General features: G+C 42.4%; 1 protein-coding gene across 8 annotated transcripts in view; it reads left to right on the top strand.

The window, feature by feature from the left end:
- Positions 1-15,942, top strand: part of CNTNAP4 (contactin associated protein family member 4) — a gene marked incomplete at its 5' end in the record, with an annotated part of 260,718 nt that overhangs the window by 145,587 nt on the left and 99,189 nt on the right. For all 8 annotated transcript variants that reach the window (XR_014516919.1, XR_014516920.1, XM_083464785.1 and 5 more), the window contains one exon: positions 9,542-9,689. Coding sequence is in view for 5 of the 8 variants with exons in the window: in XM_083464785.1 (XP_083320911.1) it covers positions 9,542-9,689 (148 nt within the window). The remainder of the gene's footprint in view (positions 1-9,541; positions 9,690-15,942) is intronic.

Genomic DNA, 15,942 nt, shown 5'->3' with positions numbered 1-15,942 from the left:
TTTACTTTGTATCTCACTGCTGTTCTAAGATCATGATAAGACAAGTTCTAGGAAGAGTAAGGTAAAAGATAAAGGACCCCTGGACGGTTAAGTCAAGTCAAAGGGGACTATGGGGTTGCACCACTCATCTCATTTTCAGGCCGAGGGAGCCAGCATTTGTCCACAGAGAGCTGTCCACGTGGCCAGCATGACTAAACCGCTTCTGGTACAACGGGACGAGTGCCAGACCACACAGAAACGTCATTTACCTTCCCACCGCAACAGTACCTATTTATCTACTTGCACTGGCGTGCTTTCGAACTGCTAGCTTGGCAGGACCTGGGATAGGGCAAAGGGAGCTCTGTCACAGGGATTCGAACTGCTGACCTTCTGATCAGCAAGCCCAAGAGGCTCAATGGTTCAGACCAGGGGTAGGAAACCTAAGGCCCATGGGCCGGATGCGGCCCAACCGCCTTCTCAATCCGACCCACGGACAGTCTGGGAATCAGCATGTTTTTACATGAGTAGAATGTGTGCTTTTATTTAAAATGCATCTCTGGGTTATTTGTGGGGCATAGGAATTCGTTCATTTCCCCCCTCAAAATATAGTCCGGCCCACCACATGGTCTGAGGGATGGTGGACCAACACCACAGCTGGAAAAGGTTTCTGACCCCTGGTTTAGACCACAGTGCCACCCAGATTCTAGGAAGAGTAAGCCACGTTAATTAGCAGCATTATCAATAACAGAAGAAGGGCTGTTGATATCTAGCGCTTAGTGAAGAAGATGCAATAAAAGCATCAAGATGGGGATTCCTAATTGGTATGTTAGGCTCAACCATTCATTTATATCACACTTGCACTGTGATAGATTACTTATTCATTTATATTCTGCCTTTTTCCCAAGCTGGGATTCAAAGCAGTTTACATTTAAAAAATATCATTATAAAATGCAAAGCAATAAAAACAGTCTAGTTAAAATCAGTAGTTAAAACACATCAAAGTACACTTAGAGGCAGCATTAAAATACAGTGTGCTCTGACCCACTGGCCCATTGGTCAACATTATCTTGTTTGGGTTCCATGTGTCTCAAGAGACAATGGAGTACACCTCCAGGGATAAAGTCAAACTGATGCATTAGCCACACGAAAGTGACCGCCTGATGACATAACCCTGGGCAATATGAAATCCCAGGGTTGCCCATATGACAAAACCCTCCTCCCTTGGTCTCACTTATGTGGTCCAAAGGAAAGCAGATCAATGAATTTGGCACCAGCTTGGCTGCAGGAGTTGCTGGAAGGAGGTGTACAATGTACCACCCAACTATCTTAGGGATTCCATTCTGGATTTGTGTCCAGGTCCTTAGCCTTATCTTCTCCCCAAGATATCCCATAAGGCAGCAGAGATTTAGGATCCGAGTTTTCCTTCACCTAGATGGACTACTTTCCCAAGATGATTAGCTCCATCTGCCCCTCACTTCCCTCTACAGCACGAGCAGAAACCACACTCTTGATCATTGGACCTGCTATTGGTCTCATCCACCCGAGTCTGGCTTTGCATGCAGGGGAAGTCCCTAATTCACTAAGCGTTTGAGACCCACCAGCTACCCCCACCTGGTTTAGCTGGCCAGTTGAAGCCATTCCTGGTGTGTGGCTGCTGTCACATGGTGACTGCTTCTAGGAGCCACAAGTGAGAGCTGAGTGCAGGGTGAGGACAAAACATGGGCAAGCTACCCCAGAAGGAGCACAATGTGTCACCACTTAGCCTCTTGGGCTTGCCAATCAGAAGGTCGGTGGTTAAAATCCCCACGACGGGGTGAGCTCCCGTTGCTCTGTCTCAGCTCCTGCCACCCTAGCAGTTCGAAAGCACACCAGTGCAAGTAGATAAATAAGTACCGCAGTGGCAGGAAGGTAAACAGTGTTTCTGTGCACTCTGGTTACTGTCATGGTTGTGCCAGAAGTGGTTTAGTCATGCTGTCCACATGAAGCAGAAAGCTATCTGTGGACAAACACCTGAAAGCAAGATGAATGCTGCAACCCCAGAGTCGCCTTAAACTAGACTTAACTGTCCAGGGGTCCTTTACCTTTTTTACCTACTACCCCTCACCTAACACCCCAGACAACCCATCTACACCTTAGTCAAAATAAAAAAATTCCTTCCAGTAGCACCTTAAAGACCAACTAAGTTAGTTCTTGGTATGAGAAGTGTGCATGCACACGAAAGCTCATACCAAGAACTAACTTAGTTGGTCTTTAAGGTGCTACTGGAAGGAATTTTTTTATTTTGACTATGGCAGACCAACACGGCTACCTATCTACTACATCTACACCTTAGTTTTCAAAGATCTGCCTGAACAGGAAAGTCTTAGCCTGCTGGTGGAAAGATAAGAAAGAGGAAGCCAATCTAACCTCTCTTGGGAGGGAATTCCCCAATATGGGAGCAGCTATGGGAAAAGCTCTCTCTCTCGTGTCACCATCAATTGTGCCTCTGATGTCAGTGGGAACGAAAGATTCCATAGAGTGAGCTTGATAGCTCAAGAAACGACCACACTTTTACTTTGGAGTCTGCTGCCTCTTGACTCAAGAAAAAATCGGTTGGGGTTTTCCTCCCTCTAAAGCATCCGGGAACGGATTATGATGGTTCAGGGTTGTCTGTTGGCACACAAACAAGTGTTGAGTTTGTTAAAAGGTAAACATTTAGGCAATTATTCTTTTTACAAAGGAACTGATTATCTTCCAAGGTTCAGCCCTGTCCAAAAAGATCTGAAAAAGAATGTGTAAACTGAGCTCCTGACTCTCGCACACTCACATAATTTTGATATTATTTGATACATTGTAAGCCACTGGTGTTTGCATTGATACATTAGAGATGTTTTTGCTATTGTAGTATTTGTTTTTACATTGCATACCACCTTGCTATATTTTCTATGAAAGTTCAGTTTATAAATATAGAGAGAGGATATTTAAATGTGAATGATCTCTCAAAATATATATTTAGATGCATATTTTTGTACTTAAAAGAGTTGAGAACTGGACTGCAAAAATGTGAAACCTGATTCATGGCTATGCTCTGATCTGAACATATGGGTCAAGTGATTTCATATAGGAATTCAAAACTGCTGAATTCCTCAAGCATCTCTGGGAGGTGATGCATCAGTCATCAGAAAAATGATGGAGTGAAGCAAGATTGATACTGATGAGGCAGTTCTGCCATGAGGTCATAGGTGAGGAAACTTCAAGTAGAAAATATGGCATGCAAGCTATCTGTCTAAATCTATAGTCATTCTGCTGTGTGAAATTGCACTTCCAAATGGATTGGCAACAATATGCTTTCAAAATTAACAGCTTCTTAAATACAAGCATGCCTGACTTTAGCCTATTGACCATGTCTAAGTAATGAGTTATGTTGGCTGACAATGCAAAAGTCAATTCAGGGAAATCTCTTCTTTCCTTCTGAAGCCTACCATGGTGATTGTGTGCTGTAAAAATAAGAAAAAATGATTTTCTGAGCCCCACTAAGAAATACTGCCACTCTTATCCAAATGGTTTTTTTGTTTACCTCAAAATGCTTTGGTCTTTTTATTTGAACAGAAACACCCATTATCATAGTGTAATATCGCTTTAGGTGAACTTTTCTGACAATTCTGTTTATTGAAAAAAAGCATTTGCTTTTCATAAGAAAAAATGTGTTTCATTGAAGTTGTTTAAGTGTCACAGAATTCAATAGTAATTGCAAAGAAAAGGAGAGATTATTGAATGTAATGCTTTCAGAAATGATTCAGAAATGCATGAATTACCGCTTAAAAGGATATACCACATTGTACAGAAGTCATTAGATCTCACCACCTTTTTTCAGTTTTACCTTTTTTGCTTTGTGATACATAACAGCCATTTTTTTATTTTTTGGGGGGATGCTGTACTTGAGAAGTATTATGATCAACCTGCTGGGTTTGCTTATTTCCAGAGGTGCTAAACCTTTGGCTTTATTATTATTATTATTATTATTATTATTATTATTATTATTATTATTAGAATATATATACTGCCCTATACCCAGAGGCCTCAGGGCGGTTCACAGAACAAGATCAACATAAAAACCACAATATATATAATCAAAATAAAAACAACCCGATAACACCCCTCCCCCCCCCACAAAGAAAAGGGCCACATTTTAAAAGGGCATAGGATGTCAATCAGATCAACCAAATTCTGAATAGGGAGCAGAGCAAATCCAAAATCCATCAGGATGAGTAGAGTTTCTGGCTGAGTTTGGGATCAGCTGTGGCTTTGCCAGCTGAAGTCTTTCAACTTGGCTCTTTCGGAGATATACCACGGAGATATAAGTCCTTCATCTTGGCTCAGCCAAACCCTGCTCAGTAGAGCTTGGGTTAAGTCCAGAAAAAAAGGGAGCTTTCTATGGGTGTGGTGGCAGGGCCAGGCAGGGCAGGGAGAGACTTAGCTCAGCTATTTTTAATGTTTTCCCAGGCTCAGTTTGACTCAGCCTGCGGTAGCCCAGCTTCTGAATTGAGTTTTGAATAGGGGGAAATTGCAGTGGCATAATCTACCTGACATAAATTATACTGGCCTCCTATAGTTTGGATTGCTCTTCCTGGCTGTTTGAAACCTATTGAAACTGAACAGTTTTAAGAATTGTCCCTGTACACAAGATTTCAGACAAACACAGGTCTGAGTTATGTAATATAAAGATTGTCACAAGGCTGTTGTGTAGGGAGCATAAAATTAAATTAGTCAATCTGTGGTATGATCAGCACAGTTTAGGTCATTAGATTATCAATTCCAAGTATATGAGTTTTAGATCATTACTTCCATATTGTTTTGTGTGAATAAGGGGAAATGTATTGGGTACAAGTCTTGTCCAAGTCTCACTGGAATTAACAAGAGTTCCATGCAAAGTAGAGATTTATTTATTGCACCGTTATAAGAAAATAACGTGCTCCTTTCCCCTTATGCAGTATCCAAGAGCCCGTATAGAGTCTTTAAGTGGGTTCCCTATCAGTAGGATAAAATAACAGAGGCCAGCCAGAGAATATTGAGAAGCAAAGCAGCTAGTAAGCCTGATCTTTATTACCATAACTGTTGAAACAGGGTCCTCACTCACCACATGCAGGAGGGAGGAGGAACCCAAAACGATGGCGCACAAGCCCTTATATAGACTTTTGAAATTGCCCACCTTGTAGCTCAAGACCACCTCCCAAAACATCATACATACATCACAGAAGGGGGCAGAAATACATCACAGGAGGCGGTCTACAGCAGAACTCATGTTTGCCAGGATATCTGTTAATGGTCACTGATTGCTTTACCTGGGCAGCCTGGCTATTCTTTTGTGATGGTAAATGCTTTAGCTCCTGAATCCAGGTCACAGGCTCACCCTATTCGTACACAAATATGCGCTTACGACAGGTATGCAAACAGACTTTCCCATTTCCTTCCTCCTTGCAGAGAAATAGTTGAGGTCAATTTGGGAGAGTCAGAATGGTTTGGGAGAATCAAAATGACTTCAGGATTGCTCTCCTGTACTATTTCAGACATGTGGTTTGTATACTTATATATATATTTGCCTTGTACATTTATGAATGATTATTTTATATTTGGGACTGTAGAATGATTATAACAGCACTAATAAGTTTCAGCATTTGGTTTTGGGGATGAAATTATTAGCCAGAAGCAGTAGGCTGACTAAAGACATATTTGCAGCAAGGGTAGTTCTTTGGTACTACTCTGAGTGTTACCTTTGTCTGTTCTTTTTAAGCCGCACAAGAGTGACATACAGTGGTGCCTCGCAAGACGAAAAGAATCCATTCTGTGATTCTCTTCGTCTAGCGGTTTTTTCGTCTTGCAAGGCACCACTGTATGTCACTCTTGTGCGGCTTAAAAAGAACAGACAAAGGTAACACTCAGAGTAGTACCAAAGAACTACCCTTGACGGATTAGCGGATTAGCGCTATTAGCACTATTAGCGGCTTTTAGCGGCTTATCGGATCAGCTGATAAGCGGCTTAGAGGCTTAGAAAAAGGGGGGGAGGGGAAAAAACCCACAGGAACTCGCAAGACATTTTCGTCTTGCAAAGCAAGCCCATAGGAGATTCGTTTTGTGAAGCACCTCCAAAACGGAAAACTCTTTCGTCTAGCGAGTTTTCCATCTTGCGAGGCATTCGCCTTGCGGGGCACCACTGTATTTCAAAACTGTGATGATAACGATGTTATCAATTCATCTGCTTTTATGCTGGGCATGTGGAACACCAACTGCTTTTCAAAGACAACATGTTTTATGTACCTGCTTTGTGTCATTACACGACAGATTGTATTCTAACACTCTGAAGTGTAGTAAATATTCTGTCTGTATAATTTAGTGGCGTTCAACTCTGTGGGAGTGCATGGCAGGTTCAAGGCCTTTCTTTTAAAAGGAGAGGTTTGGTAGGATTGTAAATTTTCCACATTCGTAAGAGAATAAGACCATAGTATGGTAAAGAGAACGGTTAGTTGTACAGTATTTAAATATAAAAATTTAAAACCATGATACCATGAGTAATTCTAATAAACTATGGAAGGTGCAAAAATGGGGAGGGGGAATAGAATTTTAGGTGAACTCCCTTTCCTCCAACTCCCCGAATTAAGATCAGTGGAAAAATACTAATTGTCCTCTTGGTATGAACAGAATGTTTTTACTGTTAATTGTTTTTCATAGTAAAGGTAAAGGGACCCCTGACCATTAGGTCCAGTCGTGGCTGACTCTGGGGTTGCGGTGCTCATCTTGCTTTACTGGCCAAGGGAGCCGGCGTACAGCTTCCGGGTCATGTGGCCAGCATGACTAAGCCGCTTCTGGCGAACCAGAGCAGCGCACGGAAACGCCGTTTACCTTCCCGCCGGAGTGGTACCTATTTATCTACTTGCACTTTGATGTGCTTTCAAACCGCTAGGTTGGCAGGAGCAGGGACCGAACAACGGGAGCTCACCCTGTCGTGGGGATTCGAACCGCCGACCTTCTGATCGGCAGGTCCTGGGCTCTGTGCTTTAACCCACAGCGCCACCCGCGTCCTGTTTCTCATAGTAGTGAGCAGCAAAAATGCAAGCAGCAGCAGAGACAATAACAAATGCTCTGTCTCCCAGCACCCCTCAAATCTCTTGCCAGAGACATTTCCAGGGAGCCAATAAAAGACTAGCCTCCAGTTCTTCCTGTGTGTCTGCGGTCCTCACTCAGAGTAGTAGCATGACTCTAAGACTTGCAACTGACTGCCTTTAAAGATTTAGTTCTAACACCTATTAGCATTATAGGTTAGCACTAACAGCCACGTTCACAAGCTGTTCAGTGATTTTTAGTATCTTGAAGGGAGGGGTGGAGAGTGCTATGATATTATAGGTACTTATGTGATTAGCTATATAAACCCAGTTTTGCAGCATGATAAAGATGGAATGAGAAATGCCAGTACCATATGCATTAGCAAACATATCCTTCGTTTCATTTAGATAATAATAATTGCACTCTCTGCCTGCAAGTGGCTTTTGCGGCAATAGAAACATACTGGAGATGATGATAATTTAAATCATAGAATCGCAAATTGATTTTCATATGAAAAGATACTCTTACTTTGTGATTAAATTGAGCATTTATTCAATGAACAATTGAATTCTAAATGTGTAAAATGCCTCTCACATATATTGAACAAATATTTAGAACAATGCTGTATAGTTCATTTTTAGACAATGGAACTGGTCGTTATGAGTAGAAAATGGACTGAAGTATTTCCTTTTGAATTTGATGCAAATAGGAAGTTTATTAAGGTTAGCTGATATTTATCTGGAAGGAAGAACATCATCATCATTATTATTATTATTATTATTATTATTATTATTATTATTATTAATCTCCCATGCAAGCAGGCATTTCCATGGCACCCACTGGCATCATGGGCAGCCTTTAGTAATCTTTTGTAATATTGTACCTTGAACAAGAGCAAAATTCTGTCCCCCCAAATGGATCTTCTCAATTATGGATCTTCTCAATTGTCCCCCCTTGGCTTGGTGCCCTGTGGTGGGGAACCACCTGCACTGGGCCAAAGAGCTTCTCTTTCCATTTGAGCAATTGGGAAAACACTTGCATGTGTTAGAACATAAAAAGTATAAAGCCATATTGTTTGCAAGAGCAATGCATGTGCGCTTTAAATAAGCAATGTTCATTGTCACCTCTGGAATTCACGGCAAAAAGGCATCAAGGATAATTAAGCAACCTCTGTTCAAACCTGACTATGTTCTACATTTATTATGTCAAAAGTAAGCATCACTGCTGAGAATGCTGGAACTCACCGCCAAAAACAATGAAAACAAACAGGATTGCAGATAAGCACACAGGAAAGCAGAAGCTCTGGATCACCCATCTCCAGCCGTCCATTGTTTATCTCTGCTTATCTTATCTCTCCTTGGTAGCTGCTCCTTCTCCTCTCAACACTTAGCAACAATTAGCTGCCAAAGGAAATAGAAACAGAGATAAGCAGTGTATAGATAGAGAAAAAGTTGCTGTGTGGCAACACAGGAGGGCTGTGTGGATCCCTAGCCACATTCTCATGCATACACCCCCTTTAACATTCTTTTGCAAGAATTCAGTATTATGAAACTGAAAATGCCATTCTCTCTAGTCCTAACACATCATTCTATTGGAAAATCACTGTCGTCACCCTTTTCTTGCATAAATTTTCATTTTTCACTTAAGTGTTAGGTTAAATGAACTAGGCTGAAAAGTTGACACTTCCAGACAGAAAATCAACTGATACAAAAAGCAATCACATTACAATCCAAAAATAAAACACAAAATAGCTTCATTCCTTTACTGCCACATAGTAAAGAAACTGTAAAATGAGAGTGGACGTGGTCCTACTCCCATTGACATCAATGCATTTTTAAAAAGAAAAGATTTGCAGAATAAGAATGTTTCTTTCATGTTTCAGAGGGGAAAAAACCATATTCTGTTTTTCATCTTAGGTGATCAAGTAAACCATAGCATGACCTAAGGCTCACATCTTCCTTTCACCCACTCCTTCTCATTCATGCGTAAATGAAAATTCACAAATCACAATTCTGTTACATCTGAGTTAGAAGGTTTGCTCTAATCAAAGATAGTTTAAACCCAGTGGGATTCAGCTACGGTTTCTGATTCTGGTTTGTCATCTAACTTTGGTTAGAAGAAACCCACAGTATCCTGAGTTTCGCCATTGTATGATAGTTATGTTTTGCCCTTAACAGTGAAAGTAGAAGCTTTCCCTCTCGTCCATTGCACACATATTGAAAGGTGGAGCGGGAGAGGGTAGAAACCCAAGAATGTTCACTGTGGTGTGTTCTCAACCACATGAACTCCGTTTAATGTGATCATCTGAACCAGATCTAAGTCTGGGGTTATATCTACGCAATGAGACATTTTACAGGAGTACCGTTACACCTCACTGAGCTTTTGGCACAGGTTCTCAGAGCGTACAAGGGGGAAATGTTTCCATGTCAAGGTTTAAGAAATAAAGCCATACAGCAAATGCTGACTTTTAAATTGTCCTTTTCAGGCTTTTTCAGGAAACACCAATGCAGACACTGTGGTAACTTATAATCTCCAACATTCCATCAAAGCAAGATTTTTGCGGTTTGTCCCTTTGGATTGGAACCGCAATGGCAGGATTGGAATGAGGATCGAGGTCTATGGCTGTGCTTACAGTAAGTGATGCCTTTTCTTTGAGATGAATCACATAATTGAAATCTACAGGTGCATTCTAAATGGGGGGGGGGGAATCCTGCTAATTGGCCTTTAATGGAAATAAAAATATTTGTATGAGAGTTCTGTATCCTAACAGCATAACCCCTACCCCGCCCATTATTATCTTGATATTTGCACATTGAGGTCAATTGCACCATATAATGAATTGAAGTATATATCAATAATCTTAATTTAAGTGAAACAGAATACAAATGCATAGTTCCCAAGTTAGCTCTGTGGGGTTGCCATATTTTGAAGAGCACAAAAGAGGACACGATGACAACTCTGATTTTAAATATCCCTACTATACGTCTGCTATAGAAAGTGTGATATATTGCTGGGGGTGGGGGGCAGGAGAAGAGAAGAGGAAAGCAAGTCTTTAACCACCAGTTACGTCTATGTCTCATCCAGAAAGTACAGCCAGAGACATTTTGGCAAATTTAAAAAATCCACCCCGAAAGAAATTTTACCCCTGAAAAAGAGGATGTGTCCTGGAAAAATAGGGCACAGGGCAACCCACCATCTCCCAGAATCCAGCGAGCCTTAAAAGTGGGAGAGCAAAGAGCTCAAAGACAGAGGACACGTAGCAGCGCCCGTAGAAGTGTTGAATGAGGAAGTGGGAGAGAAGGGGGGTGGAGATTCACTTGGGACAATGCCATCATCCAAGAGGCTGGGTTCTATAGCCTCTCTCTGTAAAGACTGAAATAAAAAAAGGACTGTAATAAACTTTTCCTTGTCTTTCTACTTTCCTGGGCAACTAGCCGGGCACCGCTGATAGCATCCTGACACACCTCATGCAACTACTAAAATTGTTTTTCACCATCCCAACCAGGGCTGTCTTAAGCATATCCGGTGCCGTGGTACAAAGATCCCTCTGGCACACCCCACACCCCCATTTCCCAGAGTTGTCAACCTTTTCCGAAGCCTCTGCTGGGATCGCTCTACTCTTGCGGAGGCCTGGGAGGCAAGCTGCACGCCTGCCAGCTGTATGGTTGATGAGGCACAGCTGGGAAAGGGGAGGGAAAGGGGAGGCCGCCAGCAAAGCCACACAGTTCCCCCACTCGCTGGGGCGCCCCTGAGAGACCGACGCCCTGGCGCAATGCACCACTAAGCCCAATAGAAAAGACCGCTCTGGTCCCAACCCCATTCTGAAGCCACTTCTCTCTTTTGTTCTGTACAGTGGTGCCCCGCAAAACGAATGCCTTGCAAGACGAAAAACCCGCTAGACGAAAGGGTTTTCCGTTTTTCAATGCGCTTCGCAAGACAAATTCCCCTATGGGCTTGCTTCGCAAGACGAAAACGTCTTGCGAGTCTTGTGATTTTTTTCACTCCCCCCCTTTTTCTAAGCCGCTAAGCCGCTAATAGCCTTTTAGTCGCTAAGCCGCTAAGCCTTTAATAGCCGCTAAACCGCTGATAGCGCTAATCCGCTAATAGGGTTTCTTCGCAAGACGAAAAAACCACTAGACGAAGAGAATCGCGGAACGGATTATTTTTGTCTTGCGAGGCACCACTGTATCTGCTTTGCACCCACTCTTACTTTCACTTCCAGATGGATGGCCATCTGTCATGGATGCTTTAGTTGAGATTCCCGCATTACAGGGGGTTGGAATAGATGACCCTTGGGGTCCCTTCCAACTATGATTCTATGATTCCATTCCTTTACCTCCTCCAACCTCCTTTTCTGCAACCCCACCCAGCCTTGCTCACAAACCATAATGCAGGAGATTACCACCCCTGTTGGTAATCTCCTGCATTATCCATACATTGCAATTGCTACGTACCCTTTTCAGGTTCCACCCAGTTCTGAAGCCACCCCCCCTGCTATTTTCCCTTTGCTTTTGCTCTCCAACCCCACCCGGATTTCATGCAAAACCAGAATTTTGATTTGGCAAGGCAAAAGGAATAGAAAGTTGTTCTGAAAGAAGTTTTACAAATACAACCCGGTCAGCTGGGCGGGGTACAAAAAATAAAATTATTAATTATCATTATTATTAAAACAGCTGATAGGTACCCCAGCAACCGGAACTGTGAAGGAGGAATAAAGAAGGGAATGTGTTAAAAAAACCTGCTCGCAAAGTTGTATAAGGGATGCTGTTGTTTTTGCGAGAGGGGAGAACCCGCGAGCGGGAGCATATCGCCCTTTCTCCGGCAAAGTGGTTCAAGCAGTCCGGTACGGCGTGCAGTTGTGATGTCTTCCACAGCTGTGCTATGAAGTGAAATGTCACTTTTCTCAAACTAGGGGAGACTTTCAGGCTGTCAGGAACTCATTGGGGCATGAGAAACATTTGCCTGATTAGAGTCATGGATGTTATTTTTAGGAAATCTACGAGACACTGTATCAGTAGGGAATTCAGATCAGGCAGCGGGATCAAGGACTGCGTTGACAAGGGCACAGGGCAAGCAGAGCAAGAAAAGCAGGGTAAGGAACGGGAGGTGAAGCTTGATGTCAGGCACTGCCAAAAAGTTCTGAGCAAGCACTTTCGCAACAGCTTCCTTTTTCGCAAGAGTTTGTGGCAGGCTTCAGCCATTCAGGCCAAGAGCAATTGTGAATCGAGGACCCGCAACCTGCATAGGGGTATATAAGACACAAGGACACATGTATTTTAGGTTAATGGGCTAAAGAAGGCCACAACTTTATTGGTTACAGCATGTGAGTGGTATTGGCTTAGGCATTGGATCAAGCAACCTATATATGACCCCACCCCGTGCAGCGGGAGGGGGGGGGGATTTGAAGGTTAACAACCAGTGGGAGGAGCTTGTTGATGCAAATACAACTGGAAGCTTCCCCTGATGTCACCGGGGGTTGTGCCATGGCCCTAGCCACCAGCAGGGCATCGCAGAGGATCCACAACCGCCAGATTCCTTTAATGGAATACCTAAAAGGGGAGGGGTAGGTGATGGCCACACCCCGCCCACCAACTCACAACACATATTCCAATGCCTAACTGCCAATACCGGAAAAGTTGTGACGATTTGCTATGAGGTAGGCGAGACACCAAGAGGCTGGTGCCAATTTGCCAAATGGATACAAAATTCCTACCAGCCCCCCTGGGCAACCAGGGCAACCAACCCAACCAAAGTCCATAGCAATGTCAAGAGCATAAATATGACCTAAAGGGAGGACGGGCAAGTGATCCGACGACTCCAGGAAACAGAATGAGGTGCAGGGATGCTGCAGGCACTTGAATCCGGCTAGAGCCCACCCCCGAGCCAACCCTATTGGCTGGCCTGACGGGCGTGTCGCGGCAGCTGGGAAAATGATGGAGGGGACTGAATACGACCCCCTGCTGATGCGGGAACAGCTCCTGCTCACACCACCTCCCCTCTGGGAGGAGGAGAGGCTTTCTGTTCCAAGTACGCTTCAGATCCAATGCACGCATTCCGGAAGCAGAGTGGTCCGCTATTCCTCTAGCAGGGAGGGTCTCCCATGAGATGAGCTTTGTGTGAAAGGAAACTAGTGCTGTGCCAAAATCTGTTGATGTCGCCAATGTTTTCTTCCCCTGTGAAGGAGACTTCCATTTGTTTTCTGCCTCCTTCTCGGGGCATTTGAGAATTTCTTTAGACTTCCAGAGGCTCTCGGATTTTGAGCTAGCTTGGGTATTACAAGGTGGTTGAGGGTGATCTGCTTTGCTTGCCAATAAACTTTTCCCCAGTGCCTCCAGCCTCCTTGGCTGCTTGTATTTCCTGATTTTTTTTTGGGGGGGGGGGAAGGCCCATGGGTAGTGTTACATTATCATGTCTTCCCCTGGGTTTTAATTGAAGTGCGGACACTGGGAAAGGCTGCAGAGCACAGAATATTGGTGAGATGGTTTGTAGAAAGAAAGGAAAGGAACTGACAAACATCCCTCAGCCTCCTCAGAAAACAAGTACAGTGGTACCTCGGGTTACAGACGCTTCAGGTTACAGATGCTTCAGGTTACAGACTCTGCTAACCCAGAAATAGTACCTCAGGTTAAGAACTTTGAGAATAGAAATCGCATGGTGGCAGCAGCAGCGGGAGGCCCCATTAGCTAAAGTGGTACCTCAGGTTAAGAACAGTTTCAGGTTAAGAACGGACCTCCAGAACGAATTAAGTTCTTAACCCAAGGTACCACCGTACATTCAAAGCCCTGCACCACACCCAAACCAATGTCACCAAAAATTATCTACTCTAATGTCATTTCTCTTCTTAATTATGTGATGGGAAATGGTTTGGGGCACGTTTCTATGTCCAGTACACGTAGCTAATTTTGTTTTCTATTGTTCAATTGTGAATCACTTTGGGAAGAACGATGATCCTAAAAGGCAACATACAAATTGCCGAAATAAAATAATAAAGAAATAGTTGTAGGAGCATCAACCTGCATCCACCCTACCAAAGACTCTTGTGCTGATTTTTGAAGGAAAGGAGGAATGGAGGGCAAAGACAGAGGTTTCGGTTGGTTGGTTGGTTGGTTGGTTGGGTCAGTACACAAATGGCAGAACTTAATATCTTTCCATTCACACTTGTACAATGCCTTCATACATCTCCAGAGACTGCTCTGGGCAATTTAGGTTTTGAGGGTTGTTTTATTTGTAGTTAAGAGTTATCTAGCAAACTAGAATTGAAGGAGGGCATGTGAGGCAAACATCAGTCCTTGATTATCAGAGTCTTGGAAATCATTGCTTATTTTGCTTTTTGAAATATTTCTATGGTTTTCAGACAAAACTTGAAATGATCCTTAGGAAAGGGGGGAGGACTTTGTATTTTCCTAAAAAGTTTATTTCTGTAAATAAATGCATATTTATTTTTTTATCATTTGATGATCAGAAAAGAGAAAACCCAGTAAGGATGATATTCAAAAGTGTATTTGAATAAATTAATGTAGAAGATGACAGATTGTGCAATGTGAATAGTAGAGAAACAGCATGAACCCATTCTGTTTCTTTTATGTAGTTTGCTTTGATTTCATTGTTAAGTTATTTCAATTGAGATTTTGTTCATCATATAGGTATATATGTTATGTGAGTTTGAGGTAAAGAAAATAATTATTAATAATGATAATGATATGATAGGGGGGAATTGCCCTACCTGGGAACCTCCAGATACCACATCACAAACCTCTGAAGGTAACCAAATTTGGGGGATGCTGGCGTAGGGATTACGAATAACTATCAGTACTAATGAATTCATTGATTGCTTTTTATTTATCTGCTGTCTTCTGTCAAAGGATAGGTGGCAACACATTTAAAATCGATTGAACGTGTAATTTGTTACTCGCTCGATGCCCCCGTTTTAGTGGTCTAATTTTCATAGTGGAAATGTACTGATTAAAAAAAAACGTGATTGATGTAGAGTCCTAGTGTTCTCCCTTGAACTGTCCTTACCAAAGTAAAACTTACTCATCTTATGTGACAGAACTGAGAATTAAACCAACTGACAGCTTAAGTTCAAAACAAGGCCCTTCTGCTTATAATTGGTGCGATTCTGCTGAATATTAATGGCTTTTTAAAAATATTATGAGTCACTCAAAATGGATAACTTTTCAAGAAGCTTAGGCACAATCCCTCAGAGATCACAGGTTCATTTCAGTGGGGCCTGCAGAGGAGAACTTCTTAGAGGCTTGCTTCCAAAATATAGAGCGTTTTTTTTTTCCTTTTCTTTGTCAAATTAAGCAAAGTTAGATAGCAGATTTCCATTGACTTAGAAGAGGACACTCAATGAATTGGAAAATGATTTCATATATTATTGGCCGTCTGCTACATCTTCATTTATTTCATAAGTGTATCTCTCAAGAACTATTACCACCTCCTTTGTCTTCTTTACTTATGCAGCATGAATACACTATGAGCTTGACTTGAGTGTTATCTGTTCCTTTCTGTAGTTCTAAGTCAGGCTGTAACAGATTGTGACAGATACTGTTTTATATTACTAGTCAAAAATCTGTTCTTTCCAGCCAAGTGGATATATATATATGACCTTGAAAGGGACTAGATAATGTGTCATGAGAAATGAAGTACCTTTCTAAATGGTGAAATCATTGCTACCTCTTCTGTCAATAAGAGTATTTCATATATGTGGAATAGGTAATTGCTTTGCCTTGGTGTTTCAGAGCCACAAGTGCTCTTAAAATACAGTGGGGTCCCCCCCCCCCGGTTAATGACTTTATTTGTTAATTAAATTTATATCCTTTCTTCCCTCCGAAATGAGTGCAGAATGGCACGATGAGAGCAGAGCAGGCCTTTGAGTTTTTT

Source organism: Podarcis liolepis (genome assembly GCF_965112155.1).
Source record: "Podarcis liolepis genome assembly, chromosome: 11".
Classification (NCBI taxonomy): Eukaryota; Metazoa; Chordata; class Lepidosauria; order Squamata; family Lacertidae; genus Podarcis; species Podarcis liolepis.
Note: the sequence above shows the minus strand (reverse complement) of the source record. Positions and strands in the feature narration are given on the sequence as shown.